The 20,209-nt window shown below is 48.4% G+C and overlaps 1 protein-coding gene across 1 annotated transcript; it reads left to right on the forward strand.

Moving 5' to 3' along the window:
* The first annotated feature begins 9,844 nt into the window (after nucleotides 1-9,844).
* LOC148045692 (uncharacterized) lies at nucleotides 9,845-19,845 on the forward strand. Its single transcript, XM_087712211.1, has 4 exons — nucleotides 9,845-9,956; nucleotides 10,602-13,822; nucleotides 18,996-19,050; nucleotides 19,184-19,845. Exons 1-4 carry the CDS (start codon nucleotides 9,860-9,862, stop codon nucleotides 19,843-19,845), a joined length of 4,035 nt encoding a protein of 1,344 aa, XP_087568337.1. The 5' UTR covers nucleotides 9,845-9,859.
* The last annotated feature ends 364 nt before the right edge of the window (nucleotides 19,846-20,209 follow it).

The raw sequence follows: 20,209 nt of genomic DNA on the forward strand, positions 1-20,209 counted from the left end.
CATGCCCTGTTTTTGACTCTCTGCACATGTGTGGTAGGTCCTGCACATGCACGGAAGTGGCACATGCAAGCAAAACATATGCATGCACGAGCTCCCCTTTGCAAACGGGTAGCGGAGGTAGGTTGATTTCACCCCTGCCTTAAAGGCAATAATTATACGATCGTCTTGTTCTCGTCAGGAGCCGAGGTGGCGCAGTGGTTAAATGCAGCACTGCAGGCTACTTCAGCTGATTGCAGTTCTGCAGTTCAGCTGTTCAAATCTCACCGGCTCAGGGTTGACTCAGCCTTCCATCCTTCCGAGGTGGGTAAAATGAGGACCCGGATTGTTGTTGGGGGCGATATGCTGACTCTGTAAACCGCTTAGAGAGGGCTGAAAGCCCCATGAAGCGGTATATAAATCTAACTGCTATTGCTATTGCTCACAAAGAGGAGCTGAAAGGGAAGGCTGTTGAGAGATTCCTCTCTGAGGGAGATTCCTTAGGGATCAAGTGTCCCACTATGGGAATCCTTGCTTTCAACAAAAAGGCCGAAGGAGACGAACGTGAGGCTCAGGTGGCCAACTGATGACCATGATTGATGAGCTGGTGCATAAGAATGAGGATGCTCCTTATTACACAGAAGAGATGTTAAAAGCAGATTGAAAGAACCAAGAAAATTAAAATGCCTCCTCCTTGTTGTCTTCCTCTTTCAAAGAGTTTTTCCAACTGAGCTTCTTTTCCAAGGTGGCAAATCTGCTAAGGGCCACAGCTCTGCATTCCACCCCCCTTCTGTTCTGTGTTCTAATCCAGCCCTCGCCTCGTGACCTAATGATTATTTATTTATTGATATTAATTAAGAGAACTGAAGAAGCTTTTTGGGTTAGAAGAGAAACACTTTCAAAGAAAAACCAGAAAGTCCAGTTGCCTCTTGAAAAAGTACCTTTGGGATGAATATTAATTATTAGCAGTTAATAATTAATGACATTACTTCATTGTTAAAATTAATAACTAATTAATGGAACTATTAATAATTGTTCCACTGGTTGGTTATTCTGCCAGTTCAGAAGCTTCTCCTGAGTTCCAGGTTGCTTCTCTCCTTGATTAGTCTCCATCCATTGTTTCTTGTCCTGCCTTCTGGTGCTTTGGAGAATAGGCTGACCCTCTCTTCTTTGGGGCAGCCCTTGAGATATCGGAAGACTGCTATCATTCTTCTTTTCATTAAACTAGACATACCCAGTTCCTGCAGCCGTTCTTCATATATTTTAGTCTCTGGGCCTTTGATCATCTTAGTTGCTCTTCTCTGCGCTTTTTCCAATGTTTCAACATCTTTTTTCTGTAATGCGGTGACCACAACGGGATGCAGGGTCCCAGTGCCCTTACTAAAGATTTAGAAAGCAGTACTAACCCTTCCTGTGATTTTGGTTCTATGCCTCTTTTGATACAACCAAAGATCGTCTTGGCTTTTACGGCTGGTTTGTGTTTAAGGGATCGTCCCCATGGACTCCGAGGCCCATCTCCCAGCTCCTGTTTTTGAGTCACCTTTGGCCTACTCTGTATTTGTACTCCTCTGTCAGCCTTCATGTGTCTCGGCCTTGTTTCTTTCTAAGGTCAGCCGGAGCACCTGCCTCTCTCCTCCCGTGAGGGGAACCCAGAATGGGAAAGTTGAAAACGAAAGTGAAAGCTCCGGTTCAGCTGAAGCGTTTCTGAGAAATCTCCGCTGATCCGGGAAAGCGAAATCAGAGCTGGATGTTATACTAGGAAGGTAGCTTGATCCAGGGGTCAGCAAACAGGTGCTAGCTCTGTGGGATAAACATGTTTTCCCAGCCATGGGGCAGTCAGAGAAAGGGGTCAGCCTTGAGGAGTCCTGCGGTTCCATAAAATTAGATATTTGCTCTTTTTTGGACCTTCTGAACTTCTCCGAGAGCTTGGACCCTGAACGTCCTCAGAGCTGGCAAAGCTGAGTACCCAGTTTGACATGTTCTTTTTTGACTCTGCAACTTTTATTCTTGAGAGAACCAGTTTGGTCTAGTGGTTAAAGCACCAGTCCAGGAACTCAGAGGTTGTAGTTCCACTTTAGGTCCGAAGCCAGCTGTCAGGATTCCAACTAATATACCCATAGCAGGCAAAACTCCGAGGCAGGTGCTTTCCTCAAAGAATAGCTTTATTAGGCATATCATATTGGCCCAGTTCTGGTGAAAAACAACTTTGAAGGTTCCCACGTTTTTCATCTACCGTATTTTTTTGGACTATAAGACACACTGGAATATAAGAGGCAGCATAATTTTGAAAAGGTAAATTTTAAAAAATGTTTTTGCACTCTGCAGGGCTCGGTTTTTAACAAAAAAGGGGGGGCATGCAGAGCTTTGGGAAGCTCTTAGAGTGTTCCTGGGGCACTGTTCCCTCTAAGGTGCACGGCTGCGCGGCTGCACACGTGGCAAGAAAACACCGCGCAGCCGTTTCTAACTGTGCACAGTGATTTCTGTCACAGGCTCCGGAAACTGAGGGGAAAATCTGCTGCCTCCTCCTCCTCCTCCTCCAACAGCCCTGCCGGATTTGCCGCCAAGGCTGCAGCTGAGGTGAAGCTGCCAAAGCTTCCATCAGCACCCCCGCCCGTGGCAGTGGTGCCTTTTGAGCTAGTGAGCAAGAACATTTGTGGAGCACAAAGGCTCCATGCAGAGCACCTGAGCTGTCCCCCATGTTATCCCTCCCCCTTCCTCCTCCGCTGTGCTTTTGAGAAGCTGTTTGGCCGTGGGAGCTAGTAGGAAGGCAGCGGAGGGGGCGGGAGCAGGAAATAAAGGCCTCATGGCTTCTCAAAAGCACGAGGCGGGGGCAGGGGTAACCCAGAACCCAGCTGAGGTGCTCCGACCCAAGGGGGACCACTGCCGCCGCTGCCATGGGCGGGGAAACCTGTGGGAGCTTTGGAGGCTTCACCTCAGCTGCAGCGCTGGGCAGCAAATATGTTGGTGCTGTTGGAGGAGGAGGAGGAGGCAGCAGCAGCTATTCTAGTGGCGGCGGGGGCTCATTGGCATCTTCAGCGGCAGCCCTGCCCCCTGTGAAAAAACCCGAAGATGGAGCAGATCAACGTAGATGACGTTGCTGCAACATGACTGGAGGAGGAATTCTGGGAGTTGAAGTCCACAAGGCTTAAAGCTGTCAGGTTTGAAGACCCCTGGGGGTTTTTTTCCCTAAAGGGTTAGTGGTGCAAGGGTCTTGTAACTTGATAGCTTTAAGACTTGCGTGCTTCAAATGCCAGACTTTCTGAGCCAACATTTTGGTTGCTAAGCAGGACTGTTGTTAAGTGATACTGATATTATATAACATTTTTAATTAAGCAGGTACCTTGAATAAACATAACTTTGAGTTTCAAATAATACTGATTTCGTTGTTGTCTTAGGTAACACCTGTGAAAAAAATTCAGGTGCTCAGGGATGAAAATATGCCGCTCAAACACTATACTTTTCTGCTCACACTGAAAAAAAATTAGAGGGAACATTGTCCTGGGGGTGGGGGCAGTGGGGGGTTCCGGGTGGTACCGCCTGGTACGGCTGTACCTGTAGTAACCGGGAGCAGCAGCCACTGTACCAATATGGTAACTCATTTGCCCCACCCGCCTGCCTGCGTTCCATGACTGTTTATAATGCGACCGGCCCATTGCAGTGCCTGTGCGACCTCCGCCAAGCAGCTGGGTGTCACAGGATGATGGTGTGCACATTTGTCCTAGAAAGGAGCCAATGGCAAACCAAATATTTTGCCAAGAAAACTGAAGGAACTATCGGTGAGGTCTCACTCACCATTTTCAGGCTGATGTTTTCGGCTTAAAGCGTGGTCGGAGCTGCCGTCTTTCTATAAATCTTGGTGGGGTTGTGTGGAGTGCTGGCTTTGTTTCAGTAAGTGGATTGATTGGCTGTGTGGATGTATTATGATTGGTAGATTTGTGCTGATTGGTGCTTCTCTGCACAATGTTTGAATGTGTTTGAATGAATGTTTATTTTATTTATATGCCGCCCTTTTCCCCCGAAGGGGACTCAGGGCGGCTCACAACTCAACCAAGGGAGAGGGATGCAGACAAAAATTAAAACGACATGCAACAATACATAATTTAAAACACACAAGAGTCATCTCTCCGTCCTTTTAACTGCTGGCAATGGGAACGGAGCCCAATGGTTGCACGGCTGTGGGAAGCCGCCAAACATTCTTGGCTGCAAGATGGCATTAGCAATAGCAATAGCCGTTAGACATATATACCGCTTCATAGGGCTTTCAGCCCTCTCTAAGCGGTTTACAGAGTCAGCATATCGCCCCCAACAACAATCTGGGTCCTCATTTTACCCACCTCAGAAGGATGGAAGGCTGAGTCTACCCTGAGCCGGTGAGATTTGAACAGCCGAACTGCAGAACTGCAGTCAGCTGAAGTAGCCTGCAGTGCTGCATTTAACCACTGTGCCACCTCGGCTCTTGATTGCATTGCTCAAAATCTGCTGGGGTTTCCTTTCAATCCATCTGCATATCCATCCATCAATCCCTCACGAGCTCCTGAAGAAGGGTCAGTTACAGAATACTGTCTGGTGGGGGGGGGGAGTGTGAAATCACACTGTCCACAAGGTGTGTGTGTGTCTCTGTGTGTGTTTCTGTGTGTGTGTGTCTGTGTGAGTGAGTGAGCCAAAGGGTACTTAGAAACTGTCAGAATGACAAATAGCAGCCAAAATTAAATCAGAGTCTGAGCCAAATTATTCCTCAAAGTTCCAATTTATTAACCCCCTGCATTATTCCTTTAGAGGACGCACTTTTCTTCTGAGGAGGGGCCACCTGTCAGGCCTGCAAGTCTTACCTGCTTTTGGACCTCCGGCCTCCCACACTTTCTATGATTCTATATTTGCTATTGTGGGAAAATGGGAGAGGACAAAAACTTTATATATGTATAGGCATAGGCATAGGCACAGGCGCACGCGCATGCATGCATGCACACACACACACACACACACACGTTGCATTTGTGCTGATAAATGAATAAAGGGAGACTAGTATAGATCTATTTAAAACTATTTAGCTCTCATCAGCTAGCCATAGCCTTACCGGGATTCGAACCTGGGCTGTTTTTACATGTTAGGCAGTTGTATTAGCCTCTAAGCCACAAGCTCTCCTCCCTTATCAGCTGAGCCAAGGAAATAGTTAAGTGTTATGTCAAAGCACCTGATATACCCAAATATGGGAGGGAAAGGCAAAAGGGAAGCAGTATGCTGCCTCCCATATTTGGGCATACCAGGTGCTTTGACGTCACACACACACACACACACACACACACACACACACACACACACAAACACAAACACAGACACACACATGCTGGTCTTGTAGTATTCGGGTCTTTTCCCATGTAAGATTGAGATTGTCTTGGCAACGTTTTGGCAAGGTCCCACTCGCCATCTTCAGGCTGCTGTTTTCAGCTTCGTGCTTGTGCAAGTAAGGCATAGTCGGAGCTGTTCAGTTCAGTTCAGTTCAGTTCACTTTATTTGTATGCCGCCCTTTTCCCTGGGGGGACTCAGGGTGGCTCACAGTTCAAAAGGGGTGGGGGAAGGACAAACAATTTACAACATAAAAGCATTACATCATTTAAGAACTCAACAGTCATACAATTTGAGTAGGGGTTAGAATCTTTAACCCCAGGCCAGCCGGGATAGCCAGATTTTAAGTGCGGCGCGGAAGGTCTGGAGGGTGGTGAGGGTCCGGATCTCCATGGGGAATTCGTTCCAGAGGGTCGGAGCAGCCACCGAGAAGGCTCTCCTCCGAGTAGTTGCCAGTCTACACTGGCTGGCTGATGGCTGGCTGTTGTCTTTCTATAATTCTTTATATGGTTATAAAGTGTTGGCTGAGGTGCTGTGTGTGTGTGTGTGTGTGTGTGTGTGTGTGTGTGCGCTCCTGTGCTTATGCCTATACCTATACATATATAAAGTTTTTGTCCTCTCCCATTTTCCTACAATAGCAAATGTAGAATCATAGAAAGTGTTTGAGGCCGGAGGTCCAAAAGCAGATAAAACTTGCAGGCCTGACAGGTGGCCCCTCCTCAGAAGAAAAGTGCGTCCCCTAAAATAATAATGCAGGAGGTTAATAAGTTGGAACTTTGAGGAATAATTTGGCTCAGACTCTGGTTTAATTTTGGTTGCTATTTGTCATCCTGACAGTTTCTAAGTACCCTTTGGTTCACTCACTCACACAGACACACACACACACACCTTGTGGATAGTGTGATTTCACACTCACCCCCCCCCCCCCACCAGACAGTATTCTGTAACTGACCCTTCTTCAGGAGCTCGTGAGGGATTGATGGATGGATATGCAGATGGATTGAAAGGAAACCCCAGCAGACTTTGAGCAATGCCATCTTGCAGCCAAGAATGTTTGGCGGCTTCCCACAGCCGTGCAACCCTTGGGCTCCGTTCCCATTGCCAGCAGTTAAAAGGACGGAGAGATTGTGCAGAGAAGCAGCGAAGGAGAGCAGCAGGAGCAGATCTACCCTCCGCCGGGGATTCCCGATCCTTCCAACCAGGTGACAGCCCTCCCCGGAAGCACGAGACCCCCCCCCAAGTTAGGGGCAGAGGTGTAGAGTGGGGTGAGGGAAGGGCTTCTTCTGGGCCCCTGGTGGGAGGCAGGCTAAAGAGCTGCCCCTTTGACCTGCGGGCGAGTGGTCCTTCCTTTCTGGGAGACGCTAATGGGTGGGTGGGAGAGCTGAGACCCTCCTTGAGGAAAGGCAAGCAGAGAAGGGAGAAAGGAGGGCGGAGGAGATGAGCAGCTGAGATCCCAACTTTAGGAATGGGACAGGGTGGATGCGTCAGGATCAACATCTTCCTTGTTGGAAAGGCAAAGGAGGGAGGGGGAGAGAACAGCAGGTGACTTGGCAACAAGGGTGACACAGAAGCACCTGTGTTGTTTAGGGGGGGGATTATTCCAGGTCATTTGGGGAGGGGGCTTGCTCCTTTTCTGACGTTTCTGAGGAGTTCTGTCCAGGCAGACCTAGAATCGGGGAGCAGGGAAGGGAGACCTAAAGCCCCCCCCATACCCCTAGGACTCCCAATTCCATCTCCCCCTTCCCCCCAAGCCCTCCCCCAGGAACTGTTGGAAGACCCCTGGAGGGATCAGGGTTTGCCCTCCGTGCAAGGGGGAAGGGGTGAGAGAGGAGAATGGTAGAAATTGGGGCTTCGCTCTCCTCCCTCCTTCCTTGAAAGCCTCTTGTGGGCAGACAGGGGACAGGGTGGGGCTTGGCTGAAGGGGGCATCCAGGAAGGGGAAAGGAAGAAGTTTGCAGGTGTGCACATCTTTGTGCATGTGTGCATTCTTTAGGGGGGGGAGTTATTCCCCCAATTAAAAAAATATTAAGGGATGCTCAGTAGGGAGCCTTGATTTTAGGGGAGGGAAGAACTCCCTTCTCCAGCCCTCCCCCCCACAATCCTGAACACCAGAACTGAGGCAGCCTGGAGAAGCAGAGTCCCAAGCTTGCCTCGCCCTCTTCTGGTGAAGAGAGGAACTGCATCGATCAATCAGAATAGAGGGACCCTGCTCTCAGGCTGGAGAGACTTACAGAACTACAGAACAACGGAAGGGACCTTGGCAGTCTTCTAGTTCAGACAAAGAACTGTCCAGTCTCTTCTTCTTAAAAATCTCCAGTGATGGAACTTCTGGTGGCCAGCTGTTCCACTGGTTAATTGTCCTCCCTGTTAGGAAGCTTCTCCTTCATTCCAGGTTGCTTCACTCCTGGATGAGTTTCCATCCATTGTTTCTCAACTCGGGTGCTTTGGAAAACAAGTGGACCCCCCTCTTCTTTGGGGCAGCCCCTCCAATACTGGAAGACTGCTATGTCCCTCCTAGTCCTTCTTTGCTCTAGGCTGGCCATGCCCAGATCCTTCAACTCTTTTTGATATGTTTTAGTCTCCAGGCCTTTGATCATCTTCATTGTGATGCTGGCGTGAGTGGGTACAGGGACAATGAAAGTGCCCGTGTGATGCCATGATAACTGGCACAATAGCAATAGCAATAGCAGTTAGACTTATATACCGCTTCATAGGGCTTTCAGCCTTCTCTAAGCGGTTTACAGAGTCAGCATATTGCCCCCAACAACAATCCGGGTCCTCATTTCACCCACCTCAGAAGGATGGAAGGCTGAGTCAACCCTGAGCCGGTGAGATTAGAACTGCTGAACTGCAGATAACAGTCAGCTGAAGTGGCCTGCAGTACTGCACCCTAACCACTGTGCCACCTCGGCTCACAAGAGGGGGGAGTGTGTGCTCCTGTGATTCTAGATCCCACACAACTCTCATATCATCACTAGAGCTGGCATGACACAATGCTAAGGCTATTGGAGAGTTGTGCTCCTGGCAACACAACATGGCATCTCTAGGGCCTGCATGACCCATGCGAACAGAAATCGGGGAGCTCTGGAGTAAAGGGAGCTGGCTCCTGCATGAGGCAATCTGGGCTATGATTGGTTGCCTTGTGTGAAAAGCAGGTGTCATGCCCCAACATACAACTTTCATACAATGTTGTTGCTCTCTAGCCCCATCTAATGGCCAGAGGGACAATATGCCCTAACATATGATCTTTATACACTGTTGTTGCTCTCTATCCCCATCTAGTGGCCAGAGAGGCAAAATACCAAGTATATTGTTTGAAGCTGATCCAACCAATTTTTACCTGTGAGCCCACACTCTCAAATCAAGTGCATGTAGGGAAGCCATTCCTTTAGCATTTGGAGAAGGCAGAAGCACATGGTCATCCAAGGAGAAACCCACATCCCACACCAGAGCATCCCTGGTGAGATTTAAATTCCTTGTATTTATTAATTGTCATGTTCAGCAGTAACTCAATACTGTCTATCTTGTGCTTGGTTCTTATTGTATGTATCCCTATTTTCCCCAGTTTCACCATATCCTGTTCTTCCAATAAAGCATTCAGATCTACACACATGGCCTGTTTTATTGGAGGATAGGTGGGTTTAGCTGCATGTCGAGCTGCACAGACTAACGTGTAGTGAGGACAGAACAAGGGGAGTTTCCTTGCCTCCTGCCTTTATGCCCAGTGTGTCCTGTATGACAGTGGTCCCCAGTCCCCAGCTGTGTATCGATACTGGTCCGCAGCCTATTAGCAACTGTGAGCAAAGTTTCGTCTATGCGTTTGTGGGAACTATGTAGCATGTGAAACCACCCTTCTCAATTCTGGGATTCAAATTTTTTACTACCAGTTCTGTGGGCATGGCTTGATGGGCATGGCAGGGGAAGGTTACTGCAAAATCCCCATTTTCTCCCAATCAGATGGGGGCAGGGCCAGTCAGAGGTGGTATTTACTGGTTCTTTGAACTACACAAAATTTCTGCTACCGGTTCTCCAGACTGGTCAGAACCTGCTGAATCCCACCTCTGATCCTCCTACCGCCTCTTCCTCGGTCCATGGAAAAATTGTCTTCCATGAAACTGGGCCCCGGTGCCCAAAAGATCTCTCTGAGATTTACCTCATGATGTTCCTGCTATGTTGATTTACTGAACAATGCTCCTGTTTGCAACTCTTGTTGACCATCAAGATATTCATTTACACGAAACAACATTCAGTGTCAGTATCTCTGACTTCATTTGGACTCTGGCGGCCCAATTCCTTGAGAGAAATCCCCTTCTCCAAACTCTTCACAGGGATGGTCTTCAGGCCATGAACCCAATAGCCCTTTCTTGGAACTGTTTTCAGTATTGGAGGTGGAGGGGAGAAACTTGGGGAAGGGACTTCGAGAAGGAGTATGTAGTGTCCCCAGCACAACTCATAGAGACATCGGTCAGTCACGGCCTCCTATGGATGGTTCTTGTCTCTTGCAGGTCAGTAGAAGAGTCAGCGACACGCAGGACCCAAGAATGGCCCAGAGAGAAGATGCCATTGAGACCCCAGCACTGGGCCGCCCCTTCCAGCTGGGGATGCTTTACGACTGTCACAAGGATGCCCTCATCCCAGGTGGGAGCTGGAGAAGTTGATGGGTCTCGGAAGGAGGGAGGGAGATGGGCACTGACAGAGGTGCACAGGCTCAGCCCAGGGACAGAGTTGAGTTCCTGGGCACCTGGCCTACTAGTAGCAGCTAACTAAGTAAAAGCTTTTGACTGGGAATGCATATCTGTCCCACCAACACTGCTGTGGGCAAGGCACACAGCAGGACTGGCCTTGACTACCATTCAGAGGGTAGGTTTCCAAACCAAAGATTTGGAAAATGGTTTAAAAAAGGAGAATCCATAGGGCTGGATAGGGTGTAATTGTCAGGTTGTGGTCCTGGTGCTTTTCTCAAGGGGGCAGGTCTGGACAGAGAAGAAGCCTCTGAAACCCTGATGAAGGACATGGTTTCTCCAGGGAGTTGAGATAGGCCACAAGAGCAAGGTGTGCAGAGCAATTCCCATTCCTCTCTACTCTGTCAAAAGCCTTCGGACTTTGCTGTATTTTGCAAAATGGGAAGTTTCTATGGGGATGGCTGGACAAAACAAATGAAGGGACCTTCTAAGGGAAATGATGTCTCCTTTGCCCCATTTTGCTGGAAGTCCTCTGTCCAGCTGCAGATGTTTTGGAAGACGGTGTTCAATTCATGTCTCTGTTTTCTTCTGTTCCATGCAGGTGTCACCCTTTGGGATTACAGCTCTCTTCAGAAGGACCTGACCATCAAGCCTCAGCCCAAGACAGAATCTGAAATCATTGCATCTGACAGTATAGATGACAAGGCCTCCGCCCTGGACATCTCAGCCCCCCTCAAGGCCAGTTTCCTGGGAGGGCTGGTTGAAGTGGGAGGGTCAGCCAAGTATCTTCAGGACACCAAGAAGTCCAAAAAACAGGCCAGAATCACCGTTCAGTACAAAACTACCACCAAGTATGAACAGCTGACAATGAGCCACCTGGGAATCCAGAATGTCTCTTATCCAGCCGTCTTTGAGCAAGGCACAGCCACCCATGTGGTCACCGCCATCCTCTATGGAGCCCAGGCCTTTTTTGTCTTTGACCGAGAAGTTTCTTCAACGGAGATGGTGAAAGATATTCAAGGAAGTCTCCAGCTTACAGTTAAGAAGCTGATATCCATCACAGGAGAAGCAGAGGTCAAATTGACTAAGGAGGAGAAAGAGAATGCTCTGAAGTTTAGTTGCAAGTTCCACGGAGACTTTTCTTTGGAGAAAAATCCAGTGACTTTGCAAGATGCCATCACAGCTTATGAAACTCTCCCAAAATTGTTAGGGGAACATGGGGAGAAGGCTGTGCCTATGAGGGTCTGGCTCTACCCGCTGACCAAGCTGGACACCAGAGCAGCTAAGATAGTCCGTGAAATCAGCCTAATGTTGATCTTTGATGCTGAAAAGATCTTGGAGGAACTCAATGAAATCCAGATGCAAAGCAATGATCTAGCCAAGAATCCCATTGCTGAGACCTTCCCTGAGATCAAGAGGAAGATCCAGCAGTTCAAAAATTTGTGCAAGCAACACAGGCAGATTTTCCAGAAACAGCTGGCCAGAATGTTGCCTACCATCCGGGTAGGAAGAAAGGAGGAAGGGACTCTAGGGGACCTCTTGATATCCGTCAAACGGTCACCCTTCAACAGCCAAAAACTCCATGAATTTCTAAACACAAAAAAAAGAGAAATTAACTTTATCAAATCTTATCTGATTATTCTAAATAATATCGAAGTTATCTCAACTCAGAACAAGCTGGAAGAAACAGTTTTGGACCCTCAGAATGTATATGTGGTTGCCTTTATATTCACTTCTTTATCTAAAAAGGAGCCATTTCTGTTGAGCTTACAGGACTGGCTTCAGGAGCAATTCCTGCAAGAATCAGCTAAGGTCACAAGATCCACTCTTGGGCAGGAGGAAGACACGGCCTGGTTTGAGGACAAGAAGTGGACCCGCAGTGCTCGCCAAGCTGCCAAATCCATCAAGGACTATTTCAGTATCAACCAACCCAATGAGAAAGTCCGCTTTGTTGTGGCCTCACTCCCAGATGTGGACATTCCAGGACCCTCAATATACCTTTACGAAGATGGAGAGCTGGTCAGCAAGAACTTTGAGTTGCCCTCAAAACCTCTCCCTCTCCTGATCAGTGAACTGAGATATGACAGCATTCAGCTGAAGTTTCAGCCAGCAGAATATGGAAGAGCAACCATCTTTAACTATGTGGTAGAGTACAAGATTGCAGGGGAAGAAAAACGGAAGACCGTGAGGACAGAGGACGCCAGGGAGATGTTCCTGCTGAAAGATCTGCCTCCAAACATAGAGTACCAGTTCAAGTATGCTGCTTGTTGCAAGGTAGGCCTTAGTAAATCCAGTGACCTGAGCCCACCCATAAAGACCCTTCCCTCCAGCCCTCCTCAGAAATTGAGAATGGTCACTGCGGCATCTTCTGTCATCTCTGTGGCCTGGATGAGTCCCAGCATCGTTGCCTCAGGAGTTGTGGTCAAGGAGTACAAGGTGGAGTACAGAACGGTGGAGGCTGGAGTTGGGAAGAACCAATGGACTGAAAAAAGGACCAGGAGGGAAACAGAATTTTATCCCATCGAAGGTCTGAAGCCCCAGACAACGTATAGAATACGGGTGTCAGCTGTGTGTGATAATGGAGCTCTGAGTGTCCCCAGTGAGGAGGTGGAGGTCTCCACATCACTGGAGGAGGAAGATGGAGGACACATAGCCCACCAGTTCCTTCAGGAAAGCTCCCTAGTGGAGGAAAGACAGCCATTAGTGTTCGCCCTTCCTCTGGAGAAAGTCCCCTCAGATGTTTCCACTTCCTCTCTGTTGTACCAACTTGGAAAGGAGAACCCGGAAGTGCCCAACAAAGTGATCCTGGTGATGGGAGCATCAGGGAGTGGGAAAACCACTCTGATCAATGGGATGATCAATTATATCCTGGGTGTCCAGTGGGAAGATAATTTCAGATTCAAACTCATTCATGAAACCACTCAGAGAAGCGAAAGTGGAAGCAGGACGTCTGAAGTCACAGCCTATGTGGTGAACCATCAGAAGGGCTTCCGAATTCCCTATTCTCTCACAATCATTGACACTCCAGGATTTGGAGGCCCAAGAGACGCAGAGCAAGACAACCTGGTTGAGAAGAAGCTCCTGGAGTTTTTCTCCACCCAAGGGGGAATTGACCACGTGGATGCCATCTGCTTTGTGGCCCAGGCTTTCCTCACCCATTCAACTCATGCCCAGAAAGGCATCTTTCCTTCCATGCTCTCCATGTTGGGAAAAGTCATGAAGGATAACATCCAACTCCTGATCACCTTTTCAGATGGGGGGACCCCACCTGTCCTGGAGGCCCTCAAGGAGGCTGACTTGCTGTGTGCTCAAGATGAGTCAGGAATCCCTCTGCACTTCAGATTCAACCATTCAGCCCTTTTTGCTCCCCAAGAATACGGAGGAAGCCACAATGCTGCTTCTGAAATGTTCTGGAAAATGAACACTGACAGCTTGAAGGATTTTTTAGACTCATTAAAGATGGTGGAGACCAAAAGCTTAACCTTGACCATGGAGATGCTCAAGAAACGACAGGAGCAGGAAGCTGCTCTCAGAAGACCTCCCCCTCCTAAGATTGAGCAAGTGCACCCAAATAGTTTCCAGATCAGTGTTGATCCGGCAGCTATCAGGAAGCCTTCAGTCTCCAGCTACCAGGTGGAATATCGGATTGCAGAAGAGAATTGGAAAAGTCTCGATACAAAAAACCCTAACTATCAATTCACCCTGGAAGATGTCCACCTAAATCTTCAGTACCAATTCCGATGTGCAGCTGTGACTCCAGTGGGACTCGGTCAATGGAGCGAGGCAATCACTTGCATCTGTCCCACAGGGAGGCCTGCTGAGGTAACTTGAGAGTGGGAGGAGGAGGGGGAGGAAGAGGGGAAAGGAGGAGGAGGTACGAGTAGAATAGCCTGATACCAGTTGTAGGTGCTTCATCTCTGGAGATTTTTTAAGAAAAGACTGAACAGCCACTTGTTTGAAATGATATAGTCTCCTCCTTGAGCAGGGGGTTAGATGGGAAGACCCCCAAAGTTCCCCACTCCCCACAGAGAGAAGAGCCATGGGGCAGGGGTGTTCCTGAGTGGTTGGCTGGGGGACGACGACAGGAGAAAGATAATCTGGAACTGCAACAGGAGCAGCTAAAGTCCAAGAGAACAGGGTCCCTTCACGCACGGAGCTGGCTATGGGGAGCTGCCAGCCATTTCTGACATCAACCCCCCCGTTCCTGAAACCCCCAAAGTGCAGGGTCCCAAGAATTGAAGGGCTGCATAGAAAGGAGAGTGGCAATGGGTCAGCCTCAAGGGCTTTGAGGAAGGGGTGGCCCTTCTTAGCCCCCCTCCAATTTGTTAAAGAGTGGGCTGAGGGAAGAGTCAGGTTGCGTCAATAGCCAAAACAGCTCTTTATTTTCAGTCTGATGCACGAGAAAAAAAGCAGCTGGCTTCCTGGTAACTCCCTCTTTGAAAGGGAGCTGTTTCCCATTTGGAAATTGGACCAATGGGTGGAATGTTATGCATGTTACTCTTTTTTACCTACATAAGACCCCTCCCCTCCTGGAATCATCATGCTTAACTTCCCTATTCATGCAAGTAGGGGAGTCTTCGGAGGGGGCCACCTGACCTGCGTGGTTCATTTGCTTGACCAGCAGTGGTCTGAACAATCAGGTCTGCTGCCTCTCCAGAGTCCGCCAGAAGAACGGCCTGCAACTCGCTATGGGGCATGGCCGACTCCGCTGGGACAGGTCCCTGAGAACCTTTTGCTGGATGCTTGCTTCTTTGGGTGAGTGTGTGCGTGCCTGCTGTGGGCTTGAGATTAGTGTCAGTGTGTTTCTGTTTTGGTTTTCCGAACCTCCTGAACTTCCTGAGTTTGAGATTGGGCCTGCAGTTGTTAGTGCTGGTTTGTCCCCCTTTTGTTTTAGGGTAGAGTGTCCCCAGCGTCCTCAGTTGGTCCACATGCCTCCTCCAGGCCGTACCGTAATGTAATTCCACTCGGTATGATCAAGGCCCAGTTACATTGACTAATTTTGTCAGAACCCAGGTTTTGCCCCCTGTATAACTTTGGACATAGATTAAGTCCCCCACCCCATACCTCTAAGTCCCTCACCCATACCTGGAGTGGCTTATTGAATCAAGGGATGCCTCAGCATTATAGTTGGGGTGCAACCTGTCCAGTTGGGATCTTAGTTTACAGCCATTAGTAACTCTGCTGGGCTACGGTTTGTGGTGGCATTAGGGGTTATGAGTTGTGCCAGTAGAAATGTATCAATGTTATCTGGATGGTTCCCTGGGGCCCATTTGGCCCAGCGCCTCTTTTGTTGATCTAAACATTCGTTCTGCTAGGCCATTAGTGGCTGGATGAAACGGTGCTGACAATGCATGTCGGATTCCTTGCCCCGCCAAGAATATTTCAAATGTATTTATGGTGAATTGGGGCCCGTTGTCCATATGTCTGGGAAACAATGGGTTGAGAATAATCTCCCTAGCATCTTAATGGTCACTTCTGTTGTGGTAGTGGACATGATTATCACTTCAAGCCACTTTGAAGACATGTCTACCACTATGAAGAATGTTTAGCCCTGTACTGATCCTGCAAAGTTAATGTGTATCCTGGACACCATGGGGATTTGGGGGGGGGTCTCCCATTCCTCTGTAGGTGCCTTGGGTGGATCTGGCCTGGACTCCTGGCAAGGCAGGCATATAGCAACCCATTCCTCTATGTCAGTGTTTCTCAACCTTGGCAACTTGAAGATGTCCGGACTTCAACTCCCAGAATGCTGGCTGGGGAATTCTGGGAGTTGAAGTCCGGACATCTTCAAGTTGCCAAGGTTGAGAAACACTGCTCTATGTCCTTATCCATGCCCGGCCACCAAACATAACTCCTGGCTAATGCCTTCATTCTTTTTCTTTTGTTTGAAAAGATTTTTTTAAATTTTAATTGAACAAAAACACACCATAAAAATCATCCTTCATTACATCTTGTAGAAAGAGTGTTGATTGGTTACCGATAACTTTTGTGCATTTCTTCCACAGTCCTTACTTATAGTTAGGCCTAGGCATGACAATCCATGTCTCCCACTTAGCGTGATCAACCGGCTCCAAAACCCTTTGGGCAATTAGTTTGTCTAATTGTTCATCTGTTTTGGGCCGAAGAGCAAAAGGATCCCTTCATAGCTTTATTCTGACAGGGGTAATGTTGGGGTCTAGATTGAAAAATATAGAGGTTCCCTTATACTTGCCTAGACTCCCATCAAAGACATCCCCAAATTCGGTTAGCAGCTTCTCAAAACCACCTCCTTGTACAGCATGGATGCTGGTCATTCCCAACCCCAGGGGTCTGAACCATTCTACCCACAACAGGCTGGGTGGGTTGCTATCCACAATGTCAGCTGCCATGGTCCACGGAACTCTTTAAATTTTACTTGGACTGATGCTCTTCCAAGAATGGGAATCCGGTTCTCTTGGTAGTCATTTAATATTATTCACTGTGGCTTTAGGTGTTTCTTCTCCATTTGTGGAGTTAGTTCCTTAATTTTCTGCCAGGACATGATTTTAATTTTAATTTTTTTTTAATTTTAACTTTATTTGTATGCTGCCCTTTTCCCTGAGGGGACTCAGGGCGGCTCACAATTCAGGGGGAGGGAAGGACAAAACAAGTTATACACATAAAGACAATACATCGTTAAAAAGCACAACAGTCATACTATTTGGGTGGGGCTGAAGTCTTTAGCCCCAGGCCTGTCGGGACAGCCAGGTTTTAAGGGCTACGCGGAAGGTCTGAAGGGTGGTACGGGTACGAATCTCCACGGGGAGTTCGTTCCATAGGGTCGGAGCAGCCACCGAGAAGGCTCTCCTCCGGGTAGTTGCCAGTCGACATTGACCGGCTGATGGAATTCGGAGGAGGCCTAATCTATGGGATCTTATCGGCCTAGTGGAGGTAATTGGCAGTAGGCGGTCTCTCAAGTACCCATGGTGGTGAAGACTGATCCAGTGTCCACTTCCATGTTACATGGGGATCCCTCAATGTGGATCGTAACATGGAATTTTTCTGCAGCACAATCATCAGAATTCCCCGTGGTTGTCTGGTGTAGTGGCTCTCTCTTCGCTGATCCCTCCGCCTCGGCGCCTTTCGGAACCCTGGTTGGGGGGGGGCAAACAGCCATGTTGTGGAAACCGGGTATCTCTGGTGGAAGGAACATGGCTGTATTGCTTGGCAAGCCTTTGCTATGTGTTCCTTCCGTTGGCATCACCGGCATGTGGCATCTTTAAACGTATGCGCCAACCTGGGATGGTTTCCCACATACCCGGCACACCAGAATTGTTTATTCCCCGCTTCCAAATGTCCTACCTTCCTTTCAGAGTTTATGCAATGAATTTCATCTTCCCCATTGGTGGTTCCTTCGGATCCTCCGTTCTCTTGTTGCCCGGCAACCTCTCTGCATGCAAAATGGACACTACTTGATTTCCTGATGGTTGCTGTGGATTTATCAGAGGATTTGGCTGTCTGAGCTTTGTCTAGGGTGGCTTGAAACATGATGCCCCTTTCCACCAGTCGTTTTTGTAGGGGCCGGTTCCTCATACCCAGAATGAGCCTATCCCGCATCATTTCTTTCAAATTGATGACATTTGGATGCAATTTCCCTCAGGTCTGCAAGGAAATCATCGGTTGTCTCTCCTCCTGTTGGCATCTGCGGTAAAACTCGTGCTGCTAATGAGTGGCAATGCTGAGGGGGCATAATGATCCTTCGATATCTTCTGGAGGGTTGTCCATGATACATGTTTCTACATAGGTTGGTGCTGCTAAGGGTTTAGCCATCTTGTAAATTCACGGTCCACAATAACTTAGGAAAAGTGCCCTTTTCCTATTGTCCGATTGATCTTGAAGATTATTTGCCTCCATAAACATTTGAAAATGACCCATATAGGAAGACCACTCCTCGGTATTAGGGTCAAGCAGTGCTGGTGGAGCATGTGTGGTCATCTTGGAATGGCCGGTGGAGGCTGCTGTGTGCTGCGAAGATGGCCGTTGATGCTACACAGATGGTCAGTCCGTTGTCCTTTGATCTCTTCAGTATCCCACCTTCATCGCCAGAGTTAAAGAGTGGGCTGAGGGAAGAGGCAGGACGTGTCAATAGCCAAAACAGCTCTTTATTTTCAGTTGGATACATGAAAAAAAAAAGCGGCTGGCTTCCTGGTAACCTCCTCTTTTAAAGGGAGCTGTCCAGGCAGGTCAGCCACTGACAGTCCTCCAATTTCCTGCTTGGAAATGGGACCAATGGGTGGAGTGTTACATATGTTACTTTCTTTTGGATTGGATTTGGATTTATTAAATTTATAGGCTGCCCAATCCCAAAGGACTCCGGGTGGCTTACAGAAAATGGATTTGAAAAAGAGTTAAAACAAACAAAGGAGAACAGATTAAAAGAAGCACGTCATACACCTAATCAGGGCTGGACCTCGGTCGAGAGGTCAAAACCCCAGGCCTGCCGGAATAGCCAGATTTTAATAGCCTTTCGGAAGGCCATGAGAGTGGGTAGGGTCTGGATCTCTGGGGGTAGTTCATTCCATAGGGTCGGACTGGCTACAGAGAAGGCCCTCTCCCGGGGTACCGCCAGCCAACATTGTCTGGCTTATGGCACCTGGAGAAGGCCCACCCTGTGCAATCTTATTGGTCGTTGGGAGGTGTGCGGCAGAAGACAGTCTCGCAGATATCCGCAGGGTCCTAGGCCATGTAGGGCTTTAAAGGTAATGACCAGCACCTTGAATCATGCTCGGAGACTGATAGGGAGCCAGTGCAGCTCGCGGAGGATAGGTGTAGTGTGGGTGTACCTTGGTACACCCAGTATCGCTCACGCGACTGCATTCTGGACTAATTGTAGTCTCCGAACACTTTTCAAACTTTTCAAACTTTTTTACAACCTTAACCCAATTCCTCCCTGTGTCTTCTGAGGGAAGGGAGTTCTTTTCAACTTCCCTGCAAGGCGGCCTCTACTTTGGCTGATTTGGTTTTGCTTTTCATGCAGAAATCCCGGTTTTCGTGCTGTGCGACTGGTCTGGAGATGCCTGGAAGCATTCGAGGTAAAGTCTTGGCCCCTGGGGGTAGGTGGGTGGAGGGGGTGGAACTTACTGTCGTGGATGGAGGGAGAGGCTATGATGGCCATATGCTGTTGACCGTGTCCCCTTCTTCTCTCCTCTCCCCTTTGGGTTGCAGGGCCTGAACGGAGGATCGTCCTGGTGGGCAAATGGGGAAATGGGAAAAGTGCGACAGGAAACACAATCCTGGGAAGCGACGTCTTTGAGTTTGGGCTGTCATCTCGGTCAGTAACAGAAGCATGCCAGAAGGAGGAGACGCAGCTGAAGGGCAGGAAGGTTGTGGTTGTTGATACGCCTGGCTTCTTCCATACCCATCGTCCAGACAAGGATACTGCTGCAGAAGTGAGCAAGAGCGTGAGGTTTTGCTCCCCGGGCCCCCACGTCATTCTGCAGGTGACGCATCCTTTGCGTTGCTCCCAGGAGACGTACGTGGCTCAGCTGATTAAAGAGGTTTTTGGCCCTAAGGCCAACAATTACACAATCCTCTTGTTCACCTGCAAAGATGGCCTGGAAGGTCGATCTCTAGAAAATTTTATATCTTCCAGAGATAAAAAACTGAGGAAATATGTTGCTGAATGCGGGAACCGGATATTGGCTTTCAACAATGAGGCCAAAGGGGAAGAACAAGAGGCTCAGGTGGCCAAACTGATGGCCATGATTGATGATCTGGTGTACAAGAACAGAAATGCTCCTTGTTACACAGAAGACATGATGAAAGTTAACAAAAGACCCGATTTCTTATTGTTTCCTTTTTCATCAGAGACCAGAAAGTCTCTCTAATTGAGCCTCTGCCAAAGGCCACTCTCAAGCTTCAAAAGGCGATTTTGCTCTCGCAGCTATTATCGCTTCTCAGCTTCCAACGAATTATTGGCCATGGGGGGGGGGGGGAGATAGAAGTGAGGTTTCAGACATCAGGATGCCAGCCGTGAGCATCTATAGATACTTTCAAAGACATGATGTAAGGAATACTCTACTCCTAGTATGGGAAAAGGTTAAAGCCAAACATTATATGAAAATACCAGTTCTGGCTTTCCACAATGGAAGCCCCGATACATCCAATTGTGATAAACTTGGGAAAAATTGTAACATGTAAAGTTATTTTAAATGAAAAAGGGGAACTTAAAAACTAAACAGGGATTGCCAA

The sequence above is a fragment of the Thamnophis sirtalis genome, unplaced genomic scaffold (assembly GCF_051295495.1).
Source record: "Thamnophis sirtalis isolate CommonGarterSnake01/CBP01778 unplaced genomic scaffold, rThaSir2_p1.2 scaffold_4, whole genome shotgun sequence".
Classification (NCBI taxonomy): domain Eukaryota; kingdom Metazoa; phylum Chordata; class Lepidosauria; order Squamata; family Natricidae; genus Thamnophis; species Thamnophis sirtalis.